Source organism: Sus scrofa, chromosome 12 (genome assembly GCF_000003025.6).
Source record: "Sus scrofa isolate TJ Tabasco breed Duroc chromosome 12, Sscrofa11.1, whole genome shotgun sequence".
Classification (NCBI taxonomy): domain Eukaryota; kingdom Metazoa; phylum Chordata; class Mammalia; order Artiodactyla; family Suidae; genus Sus; species Sus scrofa.
The window spans coordinates 31,352,397-31,375,247 of NC_010454.4; the positions used below are offsets into that span (position 1 = coordinate 31,352,397).

Below are 22,851 nucleotides of genomic sequence, written 5' to 3' on the forward strand. Positions count from 1 at the left end.
ATCATACTCACATACATAACTGCAACAAATGTCTCAAAACATTACATACGTTGTCTACATCATCGTATATTTAATATTTAGTTCTATTTAATTAAATATTTGGTCTTATAATTTACTAATGAATCATGCAGCAGTTTGAAAAATACTCTAAAAATCACTACTTGTCAAGCAGCTCACCAGAAACAAGTTAAAAATATTTTACAGTATAATACCCAATTTTTTTGAGTTTAAATAACATTATAGTGCTCATCTAAAGTAGTATGTCCACTGATCTGAGATCAGGATACTGACAGACTGTGAAGGTGGGGAAATTACACTCTGATCACCCCCTCAACCATCTCATCTTAAACAACAGAGGCAGATTTTATAATCCATCTGTTAAGGAGTCTTGTTTTATACTCATATGTTTCCTTTTTTTGACTTGTATTTTCCTCAATTTATCTTTTAAAAATAAAATTTTTACTGAAGCGTAATGGACATACAGTAAAGTACAAAAATCTAAAGTGTACAATTGCATGAATTTATATTAGTATCTCGTGTAATCACCACTCAAAAGGCTCCTTCGTGCCAACTTCCCAGCCTGCCACCACTCCCACTTATACAGTGCAGCCACTATTCTGACTCATATCAGCATAGCTTACTTTTGCCTATTTTTGCTCTTTATAATAAATAGGATCATGCAGCGTGTACTCCTTTGTAACTAGCTTCATTTGCTAATCATTTTGTTTGACTCATAATATTTCTTGAGATGTTATCTTTTTTAAAGGAAGAGTTTGTGAGTCAGTCCTATTTTTGTTTGGTTGATGAAAAACTTTTGGTTGGTGTAATATGACATTTAGAACCAAAAATATAATTATCTGGCTGTGTTTCTAATCATCATTGCTATATTAAAAAATTCACATAGTGCTACACCTGCTGCTGGCATAAGATTATTCTCAAAAAAGGCAAGGTTTAAGCCTACATTTAGCAGTACTCTAAACTTAGCATCAGCAGACTATAGTTGATGTTAATATGATAGATTTATCACACTAATCAAATGTCATAAATGGATCTTAAAAATCACAGAGAGAACACTATAAATGTCTCAATGTTGAATTTTCGCAATTAGGGTTCTTGCTAAATCAATTAAGTGGACTGTATTTTAACAAGTGAAATAGAATAGAATGGAAAATATCAGTGTGAACCGTATATGATAAAAGTGAGTAATGTTGTTGGGTTGTGATATAAATTGTATTTCTCACTATGTGTAGCAGTAAATACTTTATAGCCAACTTCACTATATACTCATCTGTAAAATATTAGCTGTATATTGAACAACTATAGTGTGTGTGGCATTATGTTAGGTGCTCCAGCACATGTTATTTAGATAAATAAAACAGTCGAGGCTGTCCCTTAAAGAATTTAGGGTATAGTATAAGGATATTCACATATATAAATAATTAAAGTTTAAAAATGCATTGTGATAAGGCCAAAGTAGTAATAGAGCTTAGAACATTCAGAGAAGATTCCAAACAGAGTTGGCATTTGAGTGAGTTTTGAATGATAAATACAATTTTATTTGCTCAAAGAGGTGACTGGAGCTTGATAAGCATATTAGCATGAAAAAAAAATGTATATAATGGGATAGTAGCCAGAGAGTAATCTACTTTTTAAAAAGATAATTGGGTACATGCAGGTCAGTGAAGGAAGTTAGGTCTGGAAGAGTAAATATTAGACATTTGTATTTGTATTTAAGTGGGAATTTTTTTTTTTTTTTGTCTTTTGTCTTTTTTGTTGTTGCTGTTGCTATTTCTTGGGCCGCTCCCGCGGCATATGGAGGTTCCCAGGCTAGGGGTTGAATCGGAGCTGTAGCCACCAGCCTACGCCAGAGCCACAGCAACGCAGGATCCGAGCCACGTCTGCAACCTACACCACAGCTCACGGCAACGCCAGATTGTTAACCCACTGAGCAAGGGCAAGGATCGAACCCGCAACCTCATGGTTCCTAGTCGAATTCGTTAACCACTGTGCCACGACGGGAACTCCTTAAGTGGGAATTGTGACATGAACAATGTGATGTTTTAGAAATAGTAAATTTATAGTAGTGTTGGTTGTATTGGAAGGGATTAATCTGGTGGTTGGTAATCTAGACAGAGGACAAAGGAAAGAATCCAAATATGGAATAATAACAGCTAAACTATGGTGAAGGTGAGTATATAAAAGAATGGAGAAACAGATCCAAGGTATTTACCTAAACAGCAAGAGCGTCATCAGTGAGGTTTGCATTTCTGTATAAGAACCAAGGGAGAATGAATTAAAGATAACTCCTAAGTTTTTATTTGGATGATTAATGGCATGTTGGTACTGTTATTAGAAAGAGGGAATAAGAAGAGAAAGCTAGTGAAGATGATGGGTTGTGTTTTAGAAAGAGTAAGTTCAAGATGCTGACAGGTATAAATAACCAAAAGGCAATTGGGGAGTTCCCATCGTGGCTTAGTGGTTGATGAACCGACTAGGAACCATGAGGTTGCGGGTTCGATCCCTGGCCTTGTTCAGTGGGTTAAGAATCCGGTGTCACCGTGAGCTGTGGTATAGGTCGCAGACGCAGCTTGGCTGTGGCGTAGGCTGCTGGCTACAGCTCTGATTAGACCCCTAGCCTGGGAACCCTCATATGCTGTGGGTGCAGCCCTAGAAAAGACAGAAAGGGGGGGCAATTGGAAATAAGGAACTGGGTACCAGGAAAGGGATTTGGGAATGATCTGGAGGGTGATAGTTATGGTAGCATGGCAGTGAATGTTATCACTCAGAGAGAGCTTGTAGAGAAGGTGTTGGAAAGGGATAAACTTTGGGGAACCTCTGCTTACCCATTTAAATAGTAGAAATTAAATTAAGTCATTAGAAACAGCCTAAATATTCCAAGGTAGATGAGACACTGCAATATCAAAAACCTAGGGAAGAGAAAGTTGTTTTGTTCTGTTTAAGATGAATTGAGGTTGGAGATGCAGCCAGTGGAATAGCGACTATTCAAAATTGGCCCAGGTCAGATAACTTAAAAGGTATGATGGTGGAGCAACAGTGAAAGGAGAGTTGAGGTCAGACCCAGTCGGCTCAGTGCAGTGACTTTCTGCAGTATCTCTTGGCATCACCATAGGAGACTTCAGAAGGCAGAGTGGAAATGATTTACAATGTTATTTACCAGGTATTGCAGAGGTCAGGGGGCCTGAGGGTGGAAAATGATATCATGGGAGCCAGGCAGGAAAGGGATGTGAGAAGGTAAGGAGGATAAAATCCAAGAGCTAGAAGTAAATTAGAAAACTGGTATCTGTCTGGAATCACTGATATTAAACAGCAACAATTTATTTCCTTTGCTACTTGCTTAGTTGAAGCATATTTAGAAAATCACTTGGCCACAAAGAGGCTTCTCAAAGAATTTTCAAGTAATGTCTATGGCCAGTTGTCTGGCTGTAAGTTTTTGCTGCTTAGCCCTAAAATAGCAATAGAATTATAAAAAAAAAATTTAAGTCGTGATTTGTTCTGTGACTGTCCACTGTAGTGTTTTGCCTCCCAAATAGTACCATGGGTTCTTTTGTGCATGATTTACCCCCATTTTAAACTCAAAAGTTTACTACTACATCCCTAAAATCCCAATCCATAATTTATCTTAGTAAATTATTATATCTCTGTTACCTAGATTCTTATTTCAGCTGTTGAATTGTTTATTTTTATTTCTTAAGATAACAAGATAGAATAAGCCCAACTGAATGTTGGGTAGCAGTGTTTCCCAGAATGTGCTTTGCAGACATTAGTCCCGTGAGATGTTACAAGATAAATAAATCAAAGAGTGAGAGAGGCATAGTTGGTCAGAAAACTTGAGGAAAATAAGTGATTATGTTACCTTTTGGATGTTCACAATACTTATTACCATATCAAGGTTATTGGAAGCCCTGTGGGAAAGAAGGTTAACTTTTTCTAAATCCTACATTTCTCTAACTTACTGGATCACTATCACTATCACCACCACCCAGTTTTGCTTTTGTACAGAACTGATTAATATCCTTTGGAACACACTTTGGAAAATATTGTTATATTTGAACATGTCTTCAGAACTTATCAAAAACAGTATAAGAATGAATTCTATGAGTGTGTTTTAAGTAATTATGAAATAGAATAATAGAGAGATGAAGACTATGGTATGGACAATGGCCATAGATAGGCAAAAGTAGATGTCAGGATAAAAAGGAATTAATAATGTTTAGGAAAAATATTTTGGCCAAAACTTAAGTAGGAATGACGCCTACTTCTGTTATTCTAGGATTTGGAAAGCAGATATATGTTTGTCATACCCATTTCACCATGATTTTTTGTTAAACAGTTAATAAAAATCACAGACTCTATGGGAATCTTGGAATGGCCATTTGTTGGCTGTGATACATTAGACATTACTAACCTTTTGAGCCCAGTCCCTTATCTGTAAAATGAAGACAAGATTATAGTAAGCATTTGATATTGAATATACATAGTCCATAGCAATATAACTGCACAAACTTCTCAATAAATTGTTGATATCATTAACTATTTGTATTCTCTTTTCCTACTCTGCATTCACCTCTTATTCTGAAGGGTCCAGCTTTAAAGTTATACTCATATAACAATTGCTTTCTCTGCTCAGTCCTTTAAATTATATTTTTTCTATTTTTAGTTCTAACTTCCACATAGAAGATGGGTATAATTAGACTTGGATTTTTATCTCTGATAAGATTGCTATTATGTTTTACCTTGTAGTTAACTGTCAGAGATCAAGCTAGAAGTAAGAGAAATTGTCATCTCTGCTATTGTCATCTCTTTTTTGTTGTTGCCATTCACTTGTTCATGAATTATTAATATTATCTTCAAGGCATAGTTTCTGTGCAGCAACCTTTTTAAACCATTTTGGCTGTGACATTACATTTTTTTTTAGTTAAAACAAGACACCTAATCAATGAGTGTAATAAATTAATGGGTTGATGTCAACTATCTTGGTTGATAATGTCCAGTATTTTGTTAGCATTAAATACTATAGAGTGGATGACTTGAGGGAGTGTTTTTGTTGCTAACTCATAGTCTTTTTTAAAGTGAAGTATAGTTGAATTATAGTACTGTGTTAATGTCAGGTGTGCAACATAGTAATTCAGTATTTTTCCAGATTATATTCCATAGTAGCTTATTAAGAGAATCTGAGTATAATTCCCGTACTATATGGTATATCCTTGTTGCCTACCTATTTTATATATAGTAGTTTGTATCGGTTAATCCCATACCCCTAATTTGTCCCTCCCCCTTTCCTCTCCCCTTTGGTAACCATAAGTTTGTTTTCTATGTCTGTGAATCTGTTTCTCTTTTACATGTAGATTCATTTGTATTATTTTTTTGATTCTACGTATAAGTGATATCATACGGTGTTTGTCTTCTATTTGACTTATTTCACTAAGCATGATAGAGACTCTAAGTCCATCCATACTGCATTCCATTCGTTTTTGTTGCTGATTAATATTCCATTGTGTGTGCACACACATGTTTGTGTGTATATATATACATACATTCATATATATGTTACAAACACATATACTTCTAAATACAGCCTTGGTATTTGGACTTTTAAAGAAAGTTATATTGTTAAAATAAAAATCATAAAGATGACAACAGAGTATATGTACCTTATAATCATCTAAATTCTGTTGTAAGTAACAAAAATACAAGGTTAAATTTTAAAGAATTAAGTTATCCCAGATAATTTAATTTTTTTTAGGGCCACACCTGTGGCATATGGAAGTTCCTGGACTAGGGGTCAAATGAGAGCTGCAGCTGCCAACCTGCACTACAGCCACTGCAGCACCAGATCCAAGCTGTGTCTGTGACCTACACTGCAGCTCACAGCAGTGGCAGATCCTTTAAGGCACTGAGCATGACCAGTGATCAAACCCTCATCCTCATGGATTCTAGTTGGGTTCTTAACCTGCTGAGCCCAGTGAGAACTCCCTATCTGAGAATATTTTAATGTTCTCTTTTATCTAATGAAATGATTCCAAAGTTAAAAACAATCTTCTTATTGGAACGCAAAATCTTAAGACGCATCAAAAGTATTTTTATGTTAGTTCTCATAATTAGTATCTAATATATAACTTTTCTCTTGTATTTCAATATTGACAGCTTCCTCCCTGTGATTCCTTAGAAGCAGATGAAATGGAAAGACTTAAACATGAAAGAAATGATGCCTTGGAAGAAGTAAATATACTTAAGGTAATATCCAAATTAGCTTCCTTATATTTTCTTTACAAAAAAGAAAAGACAAAATTACCTTTTGTTGAATTCTGGAGTATTGGGGCTTAGTTTTATTTTTTAAGAAGATTAATATTAAAAAGCTTAGTATTGAGTATTAACATCAAGTGATTTGATATTTATTTCTTCAGCTGACCTTTAGAGAATTAATTTTTCAGTTCTACACACTTATTATTTATATTTCATAATTTCTAAGTGTCGATGTGATCAGTGGTTTTTAGTCATACCTTCTGATCTGACTACTTCTCGACCTTTTTTTTTTTTTTCTCACACTGATGGTAAGAATGGGGTGCCAACACAGATTAGATGAGGAGCCAACAAAGCAAACCATGAGAATTTTGGATCCTCAGATGTTCACTGGAAAAATACATTTTCTCCCTGTTCATGGGCATGCTTCAGGGACATCTTCTTTTGCCAGCATAGTTTGGAATTAAGGCAATATGATTTAAGGGAAATAAAAACACACAGTATATCCCAAATATACTTTAAGATTTCAGTTCTCTTTATATATTTTATTTCATATTTACTAGAGTATTATTTGTAATATATCCTAATTTTTGTAGAAAGCCATTATATATTTCAGATCTTCAAGAAAAACAACATAACTACTTGATTTACCGTTAGTTAACCATAGGAATATATTTTAAAACTATTTTAAATTATTTTCTTAAGTAAGTATAATTCTGTTATTTGTTTAATTATTATTAAAACCAAACCTTTACACGAAAAAAAGAATTTCATTGCTACCTCAGTTTTTAAATTCTGACCCCTAGAGGAAGCCATCATTTAACATAGCTTGTTTACCCTTTAAGAGATTTGGTCTGTGTAGCCAACCATATGTTTAAATACATGTGTATACATATATATTTTAACTTTGACAAAATTACTTCATTAATTACACACTTTTTTTTCTCTTTGTTAACATTATAGCTTGGGCTACTTTTCAGGTTAATATACTTATCTACCTAATTCTTTTTAACACTTCTATCAACAAAAGGTTCAGTTCTAGGTTGCTTAGTCAGTTCCTTATTGATGGATATTTGGCTATTTCCAGTTTTCCAGTATTAAAAACAATTCCATTATAAATATGTTTGGGCAATTGCCCAATTGTAAAAGTATGAATTGAATAAGTTTCTGAAAGCAGAATTGCTTCATCAAAGGATATGAACATATAAAATTTTATATCTTACTAAATTTCCTTTGAAAAGATATTACCAATTTATGTTCCCTCCAAATATATATAAGCATTTTATTACTAAAGGAAATATTTTATATGCTTCTTTTTGCATCTTTGAAACCAGTCTTTCCACAATTTTTGTATGACAATTGAGTCGAGATGAAAAATACAAATTTTGTTTTAAAAATAAATTGACAATGGTTTCTCATATTCTCTTTGAAAACATCAATAATATTGGTTACATTGGTAAGATAGCATTTTTATATAATTTACTGTGCATAAATCATTAAATCATGGCTCACCAGAACTTTCTGAGATTCGGTTCTTTTTCATTTCCTTAATATTTATCACTGTTAAATTTAGTGATGTATTTCAAGTTTTTGTTGAAATATCAGTAGCAGTTATTAGAATTTTAATTTAAAACTGTATCCATTTAACATTTAAACAAAGCTGTCCTGAGAAGCTATTCAGTAAATCAGTATTCACATTTAAAATTTACTAAATGTAACCGAACATATCCTAATATGACAAAACCTGAAATCACAGGTAAAATGTGGTCTATCTTTGATAATTTCCTTTCCCTGAAAACCTATCTATTGGCTGAGAACCACTTGTTTAGCTGTAGAAAAGATTGTATAAAGTGATAAATATTTTATTTGAGGTAATGTTTTTGTACTTTCAGTTTTTCTGCTTGTATTGTACACACATTATACAAATAACAGAGGTTATTCAGTGACATTCATAAAGTGTGTAGATGGTCTCTCATCACTTCCCATTATCCTGTGACATCTCTATTCTTCATGTCTAATTTGAGGTACAAGTAAAAATGAAGCCAAGAAAATTTGATGCCACTGGCTAATTTTTATTTTGCAAGAATGATTTTTAAAATTACTACAGGCTTTATTTAACTTAAAGCCTTTCTGCAGAATACACATTGCTACTGCTTTGCAAAGCTGAATGAAAATAGATATATTTTCCATTTACAGATGCAAAAAACTAGGACACAAAAAGTGAAGGTGACTTGCTAGAGCATAAAAGCACAGGAGCCAGCAGTTTCTTGGCTCCTGGTCTGTGGCAGATTCATTAGATTGCTATGTTATATTCATCTTCATGTACCTTCATTTTATCTCTTAGACAAGAATGATCTAAAGCGTAACAGAAAGCAGATTGCTTCTTATAAACATGGCAATGTTGCCATGAATATTTACCACTCAGTATAATCTTTGAGCAATTCCTCTGCTCAGGTTTATAGTAAAATGATTCTTAAATTACTCTTAGTATCTCTAATTTGATAAAAAAATATGACATACTTAACAAATTTCAACATTTTAGGGTATGTCCTTAACTTCATTTTAAGTTCAAATATTTTAATATTTGATTGACATGCCTAATATTACTCTACCTTAGTAACTATTATTTCATATTTTGGTTACAGCAGTCATATCTTCATTTGTATGGGTAATCTTCCAAAAATAAGCTAAATTCAAGAAATAATATGGGGAGCTCCCGTCGTGGCGCAGTGGTTAACGAATCCGACTAGGAACCATGAAGTTGTGGGTTCGGTCCCTGCCCTTGCTCAGTGGGTTAGGGATCCGGCGTTGCCACGAGCTGTGGTGTAGGTCGCAGATGTGGCTCAGATCCCGAATTGCTGTGGCTCTGGCATAGGCTGGCAGCTACAGCTCCGATTAGACCCCTAGCCTGGGAAACTCCATATGCCACGGGAGCGGCCCAAGAAATGGCAAAAAAAAAAGACAAAAAAAAAAAAAAAAAGAAAAGAAATAATAGTAACCCGATTTCATAGCCCTCTGTAGTATAGAGAGACTTATAATATAAGTTATAATAATAATGCTCTTCAATTTTCAAACTCTTTGGCAATGACAACTATCATCCAACATGCGGTTAATATTATCCACTTTGATCCTGACTGACTTATTTTGGACCTCAGATTTTGAGATTTTTAACGGAGAACTTTTCTTTTTTTGTGTGTGTGTGCTTTTTAGGGCTGCACCCACAGCATATGGAGGTTCCCAGGCTAGGGGTCAAATCAGAGCTACAGCTGCTGGCCTACACCACAGCTCACGGCAATGCCAGATCCTTAACCCACTGAGTGCAGCCAGGAATTGAACCCACAATCTCACATTCCTAGTTGGATTCATTTCCGCTGCTCCACGACGGGAACTCCAGATTTTGAGATTTTTAAAGCTGGCTAATTATTGCAACAGAAAGCACACTGACATCACAATTATATTGTAAGTAACCAATTCCTTTAGTTATTAGTTGGTATACATAAAGCCGGAAAAGTGACTGGGAACTACATTTTCAATTAGATGTTTGGGAATTTGTAAGCTTCGAAACGAAGCCCTAAAATGACACCCATTGATACCTTCATAACAAGTTATTAATTCAGTGGTTTTTAAATACAGGAAAAATTATTTGAATCAGAAAAGCAAAGGAAACAATTGACAGAAGAACTCCAGAATGTAAAGCAAGTAAGTGCATGTATTATGTGTGCATTTCGTGTATGCATTCATAAATATGTGAGGTATAATTCCAGAGCACTGATGTGTATAATACCCCAGAGCTTACAGATGTAAACAATATTGTATAAGATGGGGTAAATCTTAAAGGCAATCGGTTGCAGACTCTGTACCTATGCTGTTCATGCTGCCAAAGGAAATGTTAAAACTCCTCTTTGAAATTGCTTTCAAAACCAGATCGCCATGGACTGAAATGATCAGTCTCATTGCTTTTCTATTCTTTGTTTTCTTTTGCTTTTATTCTTCCATTTTCTTTTCTTCTTTTATTCATACTCATTTTATTAAGATAAAAACAAAATAAGTGAAAAAAAGCCTTCCAAGTTGCATTTTTAATTATATTCTTAATAATAAAAAGTAAAAAATTATTTTCATTCTTTAAAGAATTTTAGCTTGCTTAAAACAAAACAAAATTACATCATCACGAAACAGATACAAATAACAAACAATTAATAACAGTAGAGGAGTTCCCGTCGTGGCTCAGTGATTAACGAATCCGACTAGGAACCATGAGGTTTCAGGTTCGATCCCTGGCCTCGCTCAGTGAGTTAAGGATCCGGTGTTACCGTGAGCTGTGGTATAGGTCACAGACGTGGCTCGGATCTGGCATTGCTGTGGCTGTGGCGTAGGCCAGCAGCTATAGCTCCGATTAGACCCCTAGCCTGAGAACCTCCATGTACTGCAGGAGTTGCCCTAGAAAAGGCAAAAAGACCAAAAACAAACAAACAAACAAACAAAAACAATTAATAACAGTAGATAATTAGGAGGACATTGTTATAGATCAGTGGCAATCTCCTGATTTTGAATCTCCCCAAGATTATCCTCCCCAAAAACAAAAAATTAACAGAGCAAATAAAATCAACCATACAGGACCCATACCTTAAATATGGCTGTGTGACAGAGAGCACCAGAACCTTCAAAGTACATATAAATAGAGTTTAAAAATTCCAACAGATTCTTTGCAGCCTGCCTGCCACTGAAACTGGAATACAAAGAGCAGAGGAAGTAAGTTTTAAAAATTGTCGAAAGGAATAAGAAGAAACTGAGCAATTAGATGAAGTACTAATAAAATCACACCCCAGGAAGAGAAAATGCAACTATGAATGCCAAAATACTGAACAGAGGCCAGGATTTGGTTCTCAGCACTTGAGAAAGTGTGTGCAACCAGAAGTGGCAGCCTTTAATCCTGTTGTGGCGAAGCGGAAACGAATCTGACTAGGAACCATGAGGTTGCGGGTTCGATCCCTGGCCTTGCTCAGTGGGTTGGGGATCCGGCGTTGCCGTGAGCTATGGTGTAGGTCACAGACGTGGCTCGGATCTGGCATTGCTGTGGCTCTGGCCTAGGCAGGCAGCTGTAGCTCTGATTAGACCCCTAGCCTGGGAACCTCTATGGCTGTAGGTGCAGCCCTAAAAAAAAGACAAAAAAGACAACAACAACAACAACAAAAAAAAAGAATCATAATTTCTGGGGAAGGATCAAATAGAGAAGGGTGGGTGTCCCTTAGAGACTAGGAAATAAAAAGAAGGAAATAAGAGGGAAAAGGTAAGGATCTTGCAGAAGTGAAAGAGAAGCAAGACATACTAAATCTCCATCTATACCCCCACCACGACCTCCGACACATAATCCACAAAAGAAATTGCACAGAAGAGGGTGCTGTTGAACTACAAATTCTTTCTATGAAAGAAAAAGGAATAGGAAAAAAAAAATCTGTCCCAGTCATTACAAAACAACTGTAAAAATCAAACTGTATGAATTAAAGCTTTCCTCCTGATGAAAACACTTCAAAACAATTCATCCACAAAGCTGATGAAAACTGTAACACCACACTGTGAACAATTTAATATCCTCAAATAAGCATTTGGCATTAAGAAAAAACACTTCAAATCAGAATTTAAAAACTAAAACGAGAAAATGACAAAACAGGAATAAATTAAATGAGAGTTGATAAAACTAGGAAAGAAAGAGAAGAAAAGAACAAAATGATAACAGAAATGAAAATTAAATTAGAAGTTGCCAAAGGAAGAATATAATCAAATGAAAAGGCCTCACAGAAAATCAGAAAAATAAGAATGAAATAAAGAAATTAAAGATATTCTTGAAGTAAATCAAAACAACTCAACGGCACTAATATTTAGAACTATTTGCTAAGAAACTTACCAGAAGTACAAGATAACCTGAAACTGTTATTGGGTAGTGGGGAAATTTAACCTGGCAAGATCAACGCTAGGAAATATCCTGGTAAAACTAATAGGCTTCAAAATAGAGGAGAAAATTCATAGTGCCTCCTAATGAAAGGATCAAATAACTTACAAAGGCAGTAGAATTAGACCAGCATGAACCTTCTTTACACAACATACAAAGTAAGGTATTAATGGAGCTATATTTTCAAGAAACTAAAGGAGGGAATGTGTAAATGAAGAATATTGTATACCTGGAGTTCTCGTCATGGCACAGTGGTTAACGAACCCAACTAGGAACCATGAGGTGCGGGTTCGATCCCTGGCCTCGCTCAGTGGGTTAAGGATCCAGCTTTGCTGTGAGCTGTGGTGTAAGTCGCAGACGCAGCTCAGATCCCGCATTACTGTGACTCTGGCATAGGCCAGCAGCTACAGCTCTGATTTGACCCCTAGCCTGGGAACCTCCATATGCTGTGGGTGTGGCCCTAGAAAAGACCAAAAAAAAAAAAAAAAAAAAAAAAAAAAGAGTATTGTATACCAGCAAACTGACTGGCAGATAGCAATGCCATAGGAAAACAGGAATGTGCCAGTATTCAGAGAATAATGTACACATGTAGTATTCCTAAGGAATCTGGGAGAGGGTGAGTTTCAGCCAGCCAAAAAATAGCTTTGACAAGAATTTCCAAACAGTGAGCATTTCCTATATGTTATTGTATAAGCTGAGATTACAGTGAGTGTGAGTTCACAGGTAAAAGAATGCTGTGTAAACATTGCATGTCTGACAAAAATCAAAGGTGCAATTATTTTTTAATGAGAGGATAAGGGAAAAGAAAGGAGAACATAGAATATGATCATTCTGTTGTATAATAGCCAGCAAATATCATATAAAACAGGGACACCAAAGAGTAAGAGACTAGGTGAAGACAGAGGGGATTTCAGGCAGTATTAAAAGTAATAATACAGAGTTCTCATTGTGGCTCAGCAGTGACAAACGTGACTAGTATCCATAAGGACTTGGGTTTGGTCCATGGCCTCTCTCAAGTGGAGCTAAGGATCTGGCATTGCCATGAGCTGCAGTGTAGGTCACAGACACAGCTCGGATCTCTCATTGCTGTGGCTGTGGCATAGGCCAGCATATGTAGATCTGATTCAACCCCTAACCTGGGACCTGCTATATGCCATGGGTGCAGCCCTAAAAAAAAAAAAGTTATAATGCAAAGGTAATCTGTAGAGTATGAATAAACACATGCAGTAAATATATACAATAATTTCAACAAGAGACAATATGGCAGAATTGAAATTGAACATAATTGTCATCTTAATTAACATAAATAGGTTTACCATACCTATTAAAAGGTTTTCTTAAGAAAATATAGTTTACTAAAAAAATGACCTCAGTAGAAAGAGATTAACAGACTCATTTCAATAGAAGAAATGAAGTTACCAAGAAACCACCCTGTAGAAAAGGACCAGGCCAAATGATTTCACAGGAGAATTTAGCCAAAACTTTGGCAATCAATCCCAAAACTACAGAAATGGCTTCTGAGTATTAAAAAGAAGGAAAAGAAGAAGGAAAAAAGAAAGAAGATTACCAAATTCATTTCTTAAAGCAAATATAACACCTAATGCCTAAGAAAATGCAGTGAGACTGAAAAAACAACTAGGGACATACGAATTGAAAAAGAAAAAAGAAAACTGTCTCTGTTTGCAAATGACATAATTGTATGCAGAAAACCCTAAAGAACCAACGATAAAACTAACTTGACGAAGAACTCACAACTAGCAAGATATAAAATTAATATGCAAGACTCAGTTGTATCCATATACACAAATTATAACCAATTAGAAGTTTTAACAGTTGATGGAGTTTATGTCATGGCTCAGTGGAAACAAATCCAACTAGGAACCATGAGGTTGTGGGTTCGATCCCTGGCCTCGCTCAGTTGGTTAAGAATCTGGTGTTGCTGTGTGGTGTAGGTCACAGACGTGGCTTGGATCTGGCGTTGCTGTGTCTGTGGCATAGGCTGGCAGCTGTATCTCCAATTAGACCCCTAGCCCAGGAACTTCCACTGGCTACCGGTACGGCCCTAAAAAGCCAAAAAAAAAAAAGTTTTAACAGTTGAGGTGAAGCCAAAATTATATAGAAGATTGAGCAAAAGCCATGAACAAAACATTCATCAAAAAAAAGCAATGAGAAGATCATACGAAACATGAAAAGTTATAAAACATCTGAAAAGATATTCAATCTTTCTCATAATAAGAGTAAATCTGCATTGAGGCAGGGCTTCTAGTACTGAGTGAGACACTGGCAGAATACATTCAACAACAGAAAACAACTTTAAAATGTGTACATTACACAATGAGCAACTACCAAAGGAATTGGAAACTGAACATAGACCAGCTGCTTGCTCCTCTGGGAACAGGGGAACTATGCGAAATAAATTTCTTATTTCTACGATTTTAAGCCTGGAGCTCACAGCAATCTGATACCAACAGAAATTGACTCACACTTATGGTCGCTTGATATTTGAAAAGTTTCACAGACAATTGAGTGGGGAAAAGCTGCTCATTACAGTGCATGGTTCTAGAACAAGGAAGTGTTTATATAAGAAAATTTTAATCTCAACTTCTACCTCATATCATATTTAAAAATTAACTCTGAATAGTTTATAGATCTAGACGTAAGAACTAAAAATTAAATTCCAGAAGAAACTTTCGTGATGTTGGGTTAATCAAAGTTATCAAACTATGTACCTAAAATTAGTAAATTTTACTTAGCAAAGTAAATTCTGCCTAGACAGAGAAATTAAAAAAAAATGCAAATCCAATTTTTCATCCATCAGATTAACAAATATTCAACAGTTCAGCAGTGCACAGCTGGTGAGACTGTTTCAAAATAGGCATTCTCGCACATTGCCGGTGGTAATGCAAAATGGTATGCAGCTATGAAGGAGAATTTGGCATTTCTGATTGAGCTATGTATGCATTTATCCCTCAACCTGGCAACCTCATTTCTAGGACTTTACCCTGAAGATACACCTCTAATAATGTTAAAATACATATGCACAGTATTTATTGCAGTATTATTTGTATTTATCTTTACAAAAGAAACCAAAGGATGGATAATGTACACAGCAATGAAATAGATTATCTACTGTATGGGTGGACACAGAGTGGATAAGATTGCAGGAGGGAGTGACACCGCTCTGAGAATACCTTTTTACATAATTTTTATTTGGGGGCATGCTAATGTTCTACACGTTCAAAATAAATAAATCAATAAAGCTAGGAAAGGGAAAATGAACTTAAACCTACAAGCAAACTGAAATGAATTCGTTTGCATTTCAAACAAATGCCGTAGCTGTACTAAAGGAAAACAAAGAATCAATTCAAGTGACTTATGAGACAGTATTTGTGTTCAGTGTTTGACAGGTAGGAATGAGTTAGAAAAGAATTGCAAACAAATCCCAAACTTTTTTTAGTATGTTTTGTTGTTGTTTTAGAGGTGTGGTCAAAGCCATTCTGAAACACTTTTTAGATGTAATAAAGTTCTCAGCAAATATATTGATTGTTGTTGAAAGCCAGAATCTCAATGAAAAGGCAAAGACATACAGAATAGAATGAAGGAATTCAAGAAAGAATCTTGTGGATGGACTGGAATTGAAGGTATCATTATGAATGCATCCTTTCTAAAATATGCATGTATTATATGAAAATAAACATATATGTGCCCATGTATATATGTATGTGTGTGTATGTGTGCATGTGTATGTATATGTACTGTGTGTGTGTGTATTTTCTATATGTATATTCCTAGCTCTTTGAGCTGAAAGAGCCAAGAAGCAAACACCCCAATAGCAGTGAGCAAGCACATAGCATATATCAGTACCCAGAAACCATTCTCTGATAATAGGAATCTAGGCTTCTTGGAGAAATGATTGATTTCAGGGCTGGTGTACAAAGTGAGCCTGAAACATTTTATGCCAGAAAATAAGGAAATGCCCCAAATGATGGGAACATATCATAAGGAACCAGCTTGAAGGGGCTCCCACAGGCCAATATGGAAGTAATTGAACACCAAAATAATTAAATACAGTAATGAATTAAAAAACATTGAAAAAATAATGATTCATGAGTCCACACCATTAGTAAAGACATGCATTAATTAATGGGGAGAACGGAGGGCTCTTGCTCATTATAGACTGTTGAGTGCTGACTTACGGTTACTGTAGAGAGGCTGCCAGTTTGGGGAGGTCAGCATTTTGCATCTGTTTCAGTAGAGATGGATCAGACTAGAATCATAAAATGCTAAATCTAGGGGGAGTTTTTTAATGGAGAGCAGAATATATTCTTATTTACATGGTTTTAAAGTAGCTCTCTATAAACTGCTCACTAATTGCAAGGGGAAAATAGTAATTATACAGTAGTGAAATCAGACAACTCCTAGTCTGGTGCTAAAAATTGATACTGCCAGTAAAGAACAGACGAACATGAGTGACTTCAAATGTGATAACCTTGAAAAGGACATATAATCTACATAGAATTATGGCTGAGAATGTATGAACCTGAATCTGGCCATGAGGGGGCATTAGACAAACCCCAAATGGGACAGTTTTATTTTTTAGAAAGGTGTGTGTAGGTGTATGGGTGTGAAGGAGTTATAGTCTTCAGAACGGTCAATGCCATTAAAAAAAAAAAAAAAAAAAAACAGAAGAAAAGAGAGAGAGAAGCAGAAAGAAAGGATGAGAGAAAGAGAGGGAAGGAGAGAGACAGAGACAGGAAGGAAGAATGAAACAAGAAAGGAAGAAAGAAAGGATGTACAGTGGGAAAATAAAAAAAAAAAAAAGAAAGATGAAGTGAGGGAGGAAGGAGAGAGGGAGGGAAGATTCCAGATTAAAAGAGGCTAAAGAGAAGTTCCCACTATGGCACAACAGGATTGGTGGTGTCTCTGGAGTGACAGGATGCCGGTTCGATCCCCGGCCCAGCACAGTGGGTTAATGATCTGGTGTTGCCGCAGCTGCAGCATAGGTCGAAACTGCAGCCTAGATCCATTCCCTGAAGTGAGAACTCCATATGCCTCAGAGCAGCCAAAAAATTTAATTTAATTTAATTTAAAAAGAGGCTAAAGAGACATGAAAACTACAATATCTGACTCTAAGAGGATGAAAGGCATGAAAACTAAATTCAATCACTGACTGACCCTAGACTGGATCTTGCACTGGAATGAAGAAAATGCTGTAAAGGATATTATTGAGACAACTGACAAAACTGGAATACCAATGGTAGATTAGATAAACGTATTGGCTCAGTGTTAAATTTCCTAAATCTGATGGCTGTACTACGGTTGTGTAAGAAGAATATCCTTATACTTAGGAAATACTAAGTTTGTAGGGGTAATAACCACATCTTCTTCATCCATTCTTCTGATGATGAACATTTAAGTTGCTTCCATGCCTTGGCTGTTGTATATAGTGCTGCTGTCAACATTGGGTTGGATGTATGTGTTTGAATTATAGTTTTCTCCAGATATATTCCCAGAAATGGGATCACTGAATCATATGGCAACTCTGCTTTTGGTTTTTTGAGGAACCTCCATACTGCTTTCCATAGTGTCTGCACCAACAGACATTCCCACCAACAGTGTAGGAGGGGCCCCTTTTTTCCACATCCTCTCAAGCATTTATTTGTAGACTTAGTAATAATGACCATTAGAACCAAGTGAGGTAGTACTTCATTGTGGTTTTGATTGGCATTTATTTATTGATTAGCAGTGTTGAGCATCTGTTTCTTCATGTGCTTGTTGGCCATCTGTATGCCTTTTTTGCAGAAATGTCTGTTTAGGTCTTGTGCCCATTTTTGCTCGGGTTTTTCTTGTTGTTGCTATAATTGAGTTGTATGAGCTGTTGGTATATTTTGGAAATTAAGCCCCTGTTGGTTACATCACTTGAAAGTATTTTCTCTCAGTCTGTAGGTTGTCTTATGGTCATTATTATTTATAATAGAGGAAGAAATAGTAGGTGTGGAGAAAGAGGTGGGAATGATTTGTTTTAGCCATTAGATTTAGAGAAAGAAAATCTAATTCTGGCTGAGGAGGCTTTTTAGAGAAAAGGTAACATATGAACTGGACCCAACATGGAAAGGAAAGAGCATTCCAGGCAGAGGATGCAGCGTGAAAATCATGGTATAAAAGAGAAAGTCTTGGAGTTCCCATCGTGGCGCAGTGGTTTACAAATTCGACTAGGAACCATGAGGTTACGGGTTTGGTCCCTGCCCTTGCTCATTGGGTTGACGATCCGGCGTTGCCGTGAGCTGTGGTGTAGGTTGCAGACGTGGCTCGGATCCTGCATTGCTGTGGCTCTGGCATAGGCCGGTGGCTACAGCTCCGATTGGACCCCTAGCCTGGGAACTCCATATGCCGCGGGAGTGGCCCAAGAAATAGCAAAAAGACAAAAAAAAGAGAGAAAGTCTTGATTTAGAGTCATAAGTGGCCCCCTTTTTATGCCAATTTTACTATTATTTGTTAATATATTTACATTGTATCTGAAAATATGATAATATGTCTTATAATTTGTTCATAGGATTTGAGTTTTTAAGAACCTAAAACTATCAGGAATATAATAAAGTCCTTAAAAAATAATAGTTTTGATTTGTATTCTTTTATCATCATCACCATTATCTTATTGTTAAAGCCCAGGAATATAAGGACAGGGACAGATGAAAGGGTTAGGAAATGACATTTAGGGATGGTGGCGGAGGTGGTGTGTTGGGGTCAAAGCAGATATGCACTTGAATACCAACCTAAGATTTTAGACATTGGACTGCCATTGAAGATACTTGACAAGGAGAGAAAAAACATCAACTCGTTTCACTTATAACCTTAGCCCTCGCTCTCCTTCACTCTCCGCATCCAACTTGTTGGCCCTACTTTTTAAAAATTGCAGAATTTTGCCACTTTTTACCACCGTCATCATCCATCATCTCCTGCCTGCGTTGTAATAATAGCTTCCTTCCAGATCACCCAGCTTTTACCCTTGCCCCATCCCCATACAGTCTAATCTGAACACAGCAGCCGGAAATATCTTTTGAAAACTCGTTAGAACTCTCCAAAACTTTCCATCTCATTCAGAGTAAAAGCCAAAATCCTACAAGCAGAAACCTAAAGTAAATGTCAAAGCCTATAAGAGCCTCCTTGATCTACCATCCTATCCCCTTCCCACACTCCTCTTACCTCAAAGACCTCATGCCTTACCACTCTCCCCCCACTTCCCCTACTAGTGCCCCAGCCCTCTGACCTCCCTGCACCTTCCCCTGACTAATGTTCCAGCTTTCCCTCTTTGTGGATAAGTTTTTTGGTATTCCTGATTGCTTTCTTATATACTTGTTATGTTTTTGTCCTTTATATCCACCAACTAGAGGGAAAGTTTTGTGAGGAGGGCAGCTGTCCTTCATCTGTTCTCTGATATATCTTAGAACAATCACTGATATAGAGTTGGTGCTCAATAAATATTTGGTGAATGGTTGAAGGGCTGAGTGAAGAATATCTCTACTTTAAGGAAGTTAACCTAGTAGAAGGTTTGGAAGTAACTAGTAGCAGATAAGAGGCTCGTATAATAATCTAGACTAGCACTGTCCAATAGAAATATATTGGAAGTCACCTATCATTGTTAATTTTCTAGTAGCCACATTTTAAAAAGAGTAAAAAGAAACAGGTAAAATTATTTTAAATATATTTTTATGTAATACATCTAAAATACTTTAACATGCAATAATATTAAAAATTTACTAGTGAGATATTTTTACGTTTTTTCATACTGTTTTTTTTTTTGGTTTTTTTTTGTCTTTTTGCCATTTCTTGGGCTGCTCCCGCAGCATATGGAGGTTCCCAGGCTAGGGGTCCAATCGGAGCTGTAGCTGCCAGCCTATGCCAGAGCCACAGCAATGTGGGATCCGAGCCACATCTGCAACCTACAGCTCACGGCAACGCCAGATCCTTAACCCACTGAGCAAGGCCAGGGATGGAACCCACAACCTCATGGTTCCTAGTCAGAGTCGTTAATCACTGAGCCACGACGGGAACTCCTCATGCTGTATTTTTGAAGTCCAATGTTATTTTACACTTACAGCACATCTTAATTTATACACTAAATTCTCATTGGAAATACTGCTATGTTTAGATTCAACAGGAATTATAGTTGAAAAAGTAGATTCATATAACCAAATGTTCCAAATAAAGTTAAAAAATGTCCAGTAACTGAAATGAATAACAAAAATCTTTCTTTTAGTATTTATCCCCGTATTGGCAAAACTTTTTTATGTTTTTAGAAGACCTTTTCTTTGAAGCAAAATCATTTCAAAGCTACATCTTTTTTTAAGTAAAGTATATCACTAATTCTAGACAACTCATTAACATCAGATTCAAGGGAGTATTGCATATATTGAAAGCAACTGTAAATTTATTAAATAATCAACTAAGCATAATTTTCATCAAAAATCAAAAGTCTTTAAGTTCTTGAAGTTAATTGATGTAACACTATGTCATTAAAATTAATAGATTTATGGTAGAAAACAGGTAAATCATTATTATTGATTTATATTATGGAAAGTTTCAACACCAGTATTAATTCTTACACTTGTCTAGTTTCATAAATAAGCTTTCTCTTTTCTTGAAACTTCAAATTTAGCTCATTCATATGCAGTGTGATGTTGTTAATAAAATGTAATCACACTGCCATTTTCTTGTCTTGGATTATTGACTCTTAGGCAACCATTCCTTTTAAGAAAATCTTAAATCGAAGTTAGAAATACAGTAAATCTTTGTAAAGCTCTTCCATGGCTCAAAGAGCACTGGAAAAGAACACAGGATCGGAGTTCCCGTCGTGGTGCAGTGGAAATGAATCCGACTGGGAACCATGAGGTTGCAGGTTTGATCCCTGGTCTCGCTCAGTGGGTTAAGGATCTGGCGTTGCCCTGAGCTGTGGTGTAGGTCATAGATGCAGCTCGGATCCCATGTTGCTGTGGCTCTGGCCTAGGCCTGCAGTAACAGCTCCAATTAGACCCCTGCACCATATGCCACAGGTGCAGCCTTAAAAAGACAAAAAAAGAAAAAAAAGAACACAGGATCATTAAATTTGTTTGTCTTCTAAACTAGTGAGGATTTGTAGAATTTGCACATATACTAAATAAGATTAACAAATTTATCCATGTTGTTTTTTATATAGTTAACGTCAGGAAACTGAGCACAGAAATTTTCAAAATGTATCATACAATGGCATGAAACAAACAAAAAAGTCTCTTGTTTGAAAATGTCAATAACTCTGAATTTCTGATCCAGCTTAGCTGGAGCACCATCTATTGTGATAAAAAAACTTCTTCATTGTCCAGCTGAAGCTCTTGTTTGACAGATGTAAAAACATATCTATACCATAAGTCTACTTTTTTAGGCTGCCAGTTGATAACATTTTTTCGAAAAATTGGAGTCCATTAAGATTTTGCATGTCTGAAGTATGAATTTGGTGGTGACTTCTATATCACATGGCTCACCTAAAGCTAAAGAAAAGTACTTGTACTTCTTCAAATTTTGAATCAATTTATCATTGATATTGTTAGAAAATTCCTGTATTCTGTGGGCATTTATTTCATGCCCTAATTGAAGATCTTTCATTTTTTAAAAATATTCTAATCTTCTATCATAACTGAACTTACCATATTGATATTAAAATGGTTTACTCTTTTATTCAAAGAATCCCAGCCATTTTATAGCTGCCAAAGTTAACACATGTTGAACATTTACTTCTGATTTCAAGTAACTAATTTCATTGTTCTTATTTGACTGTTGAGAAAACTTCTTAATGAATTTATCATACATTTTCAAAAATCTCTTAATTGCTCACTTTTCAGATGTTTAAAAAAATTATCCAACAAACAGCTTTGTAAAGTGCAGTTGCTTTCATTATGAAATTTGTAACATATCAGAGTTCCCATCGTGGCTCAGCGGAAACGAATACGAATAGGAACCATGAGCTTGCGGGTTCAATTCCTGGCCTCACAAAGTGGGTTAAGGATCCGGAATTGCCCTGAGCTGTGGTGTAGGTCGCAGACACTGCTCGGCTCCCGTGTTGCTGTGGCTCTGGCATAGGCTGGTGGCTACAGCTCCGATTAAACCCCTAGCCTGGGAACCTCCATATGCTGCAGGTGTGGCCCTCAAAAGACAAAAGAAAAAAAGAAAAAAAAGAAATTTGTAACATGTCTTCTTCTAGTCTTTTTCTTATCCTGGTTATATTACTAGCTAATTTATCTCTATTTTGCATCTATAATATATCTTCATTTTAAATTAAAATTTTCCCATATCTACTTTTTAAAATACAAAATAATTTAACCATATTCTAATAAAAAGTATTTCAACTTTAATTACCAATCATGATTTACACGTATTACTATAACTCATGCTATTGCATAAAATATTCAGATAAGTACATTGTTGTCTAAAAAATTTTTCGAAATTAATTAATTCTTTGACAGTAACCAGATCATTTATATAGTTTTTGTTGTTGTTGTTGTTTTTCTTTTTATGGCTGCACCTGAAATATATGGAACTTCCCAGTCTAGGGGTCAAATTAAAGCTGCAGCTGCAGGCCTACACCATAGCCACAGCAACACCAGATCCAAGAC

At 35.8% G+C, this 22,851-nt stretch overlaps 1 protein-coding gene across 4 annotated transcripts in view; it reads left to right on the forward strand.

Moving 5' to 3' along the window:
- Positions 1-22,851, forward strand: part of STXBP4 (syntaxin binding protein 4) — a 201,713-nt gene that overhangs the window by 75,281 nt on the left and 103,581 nt on the right. For all 4 annotated transcript variants that reach the window (XM_021067245.1, XM_021067246.1, XM_021067244.1 and 1 more), the window contains 2 exons: positions 6,166-6,255; positions 9,895-9,960. In XM_021067245.1, the coding sequence (XP_020922904.1) occupies positions 6,166-6,255; positions 9,895-9,960 (156 nt within the window). The remainder of the gene's footprint in view (positions 1-6,165; positions 6,256-9,894; positions 9,961-22,851) is intronic.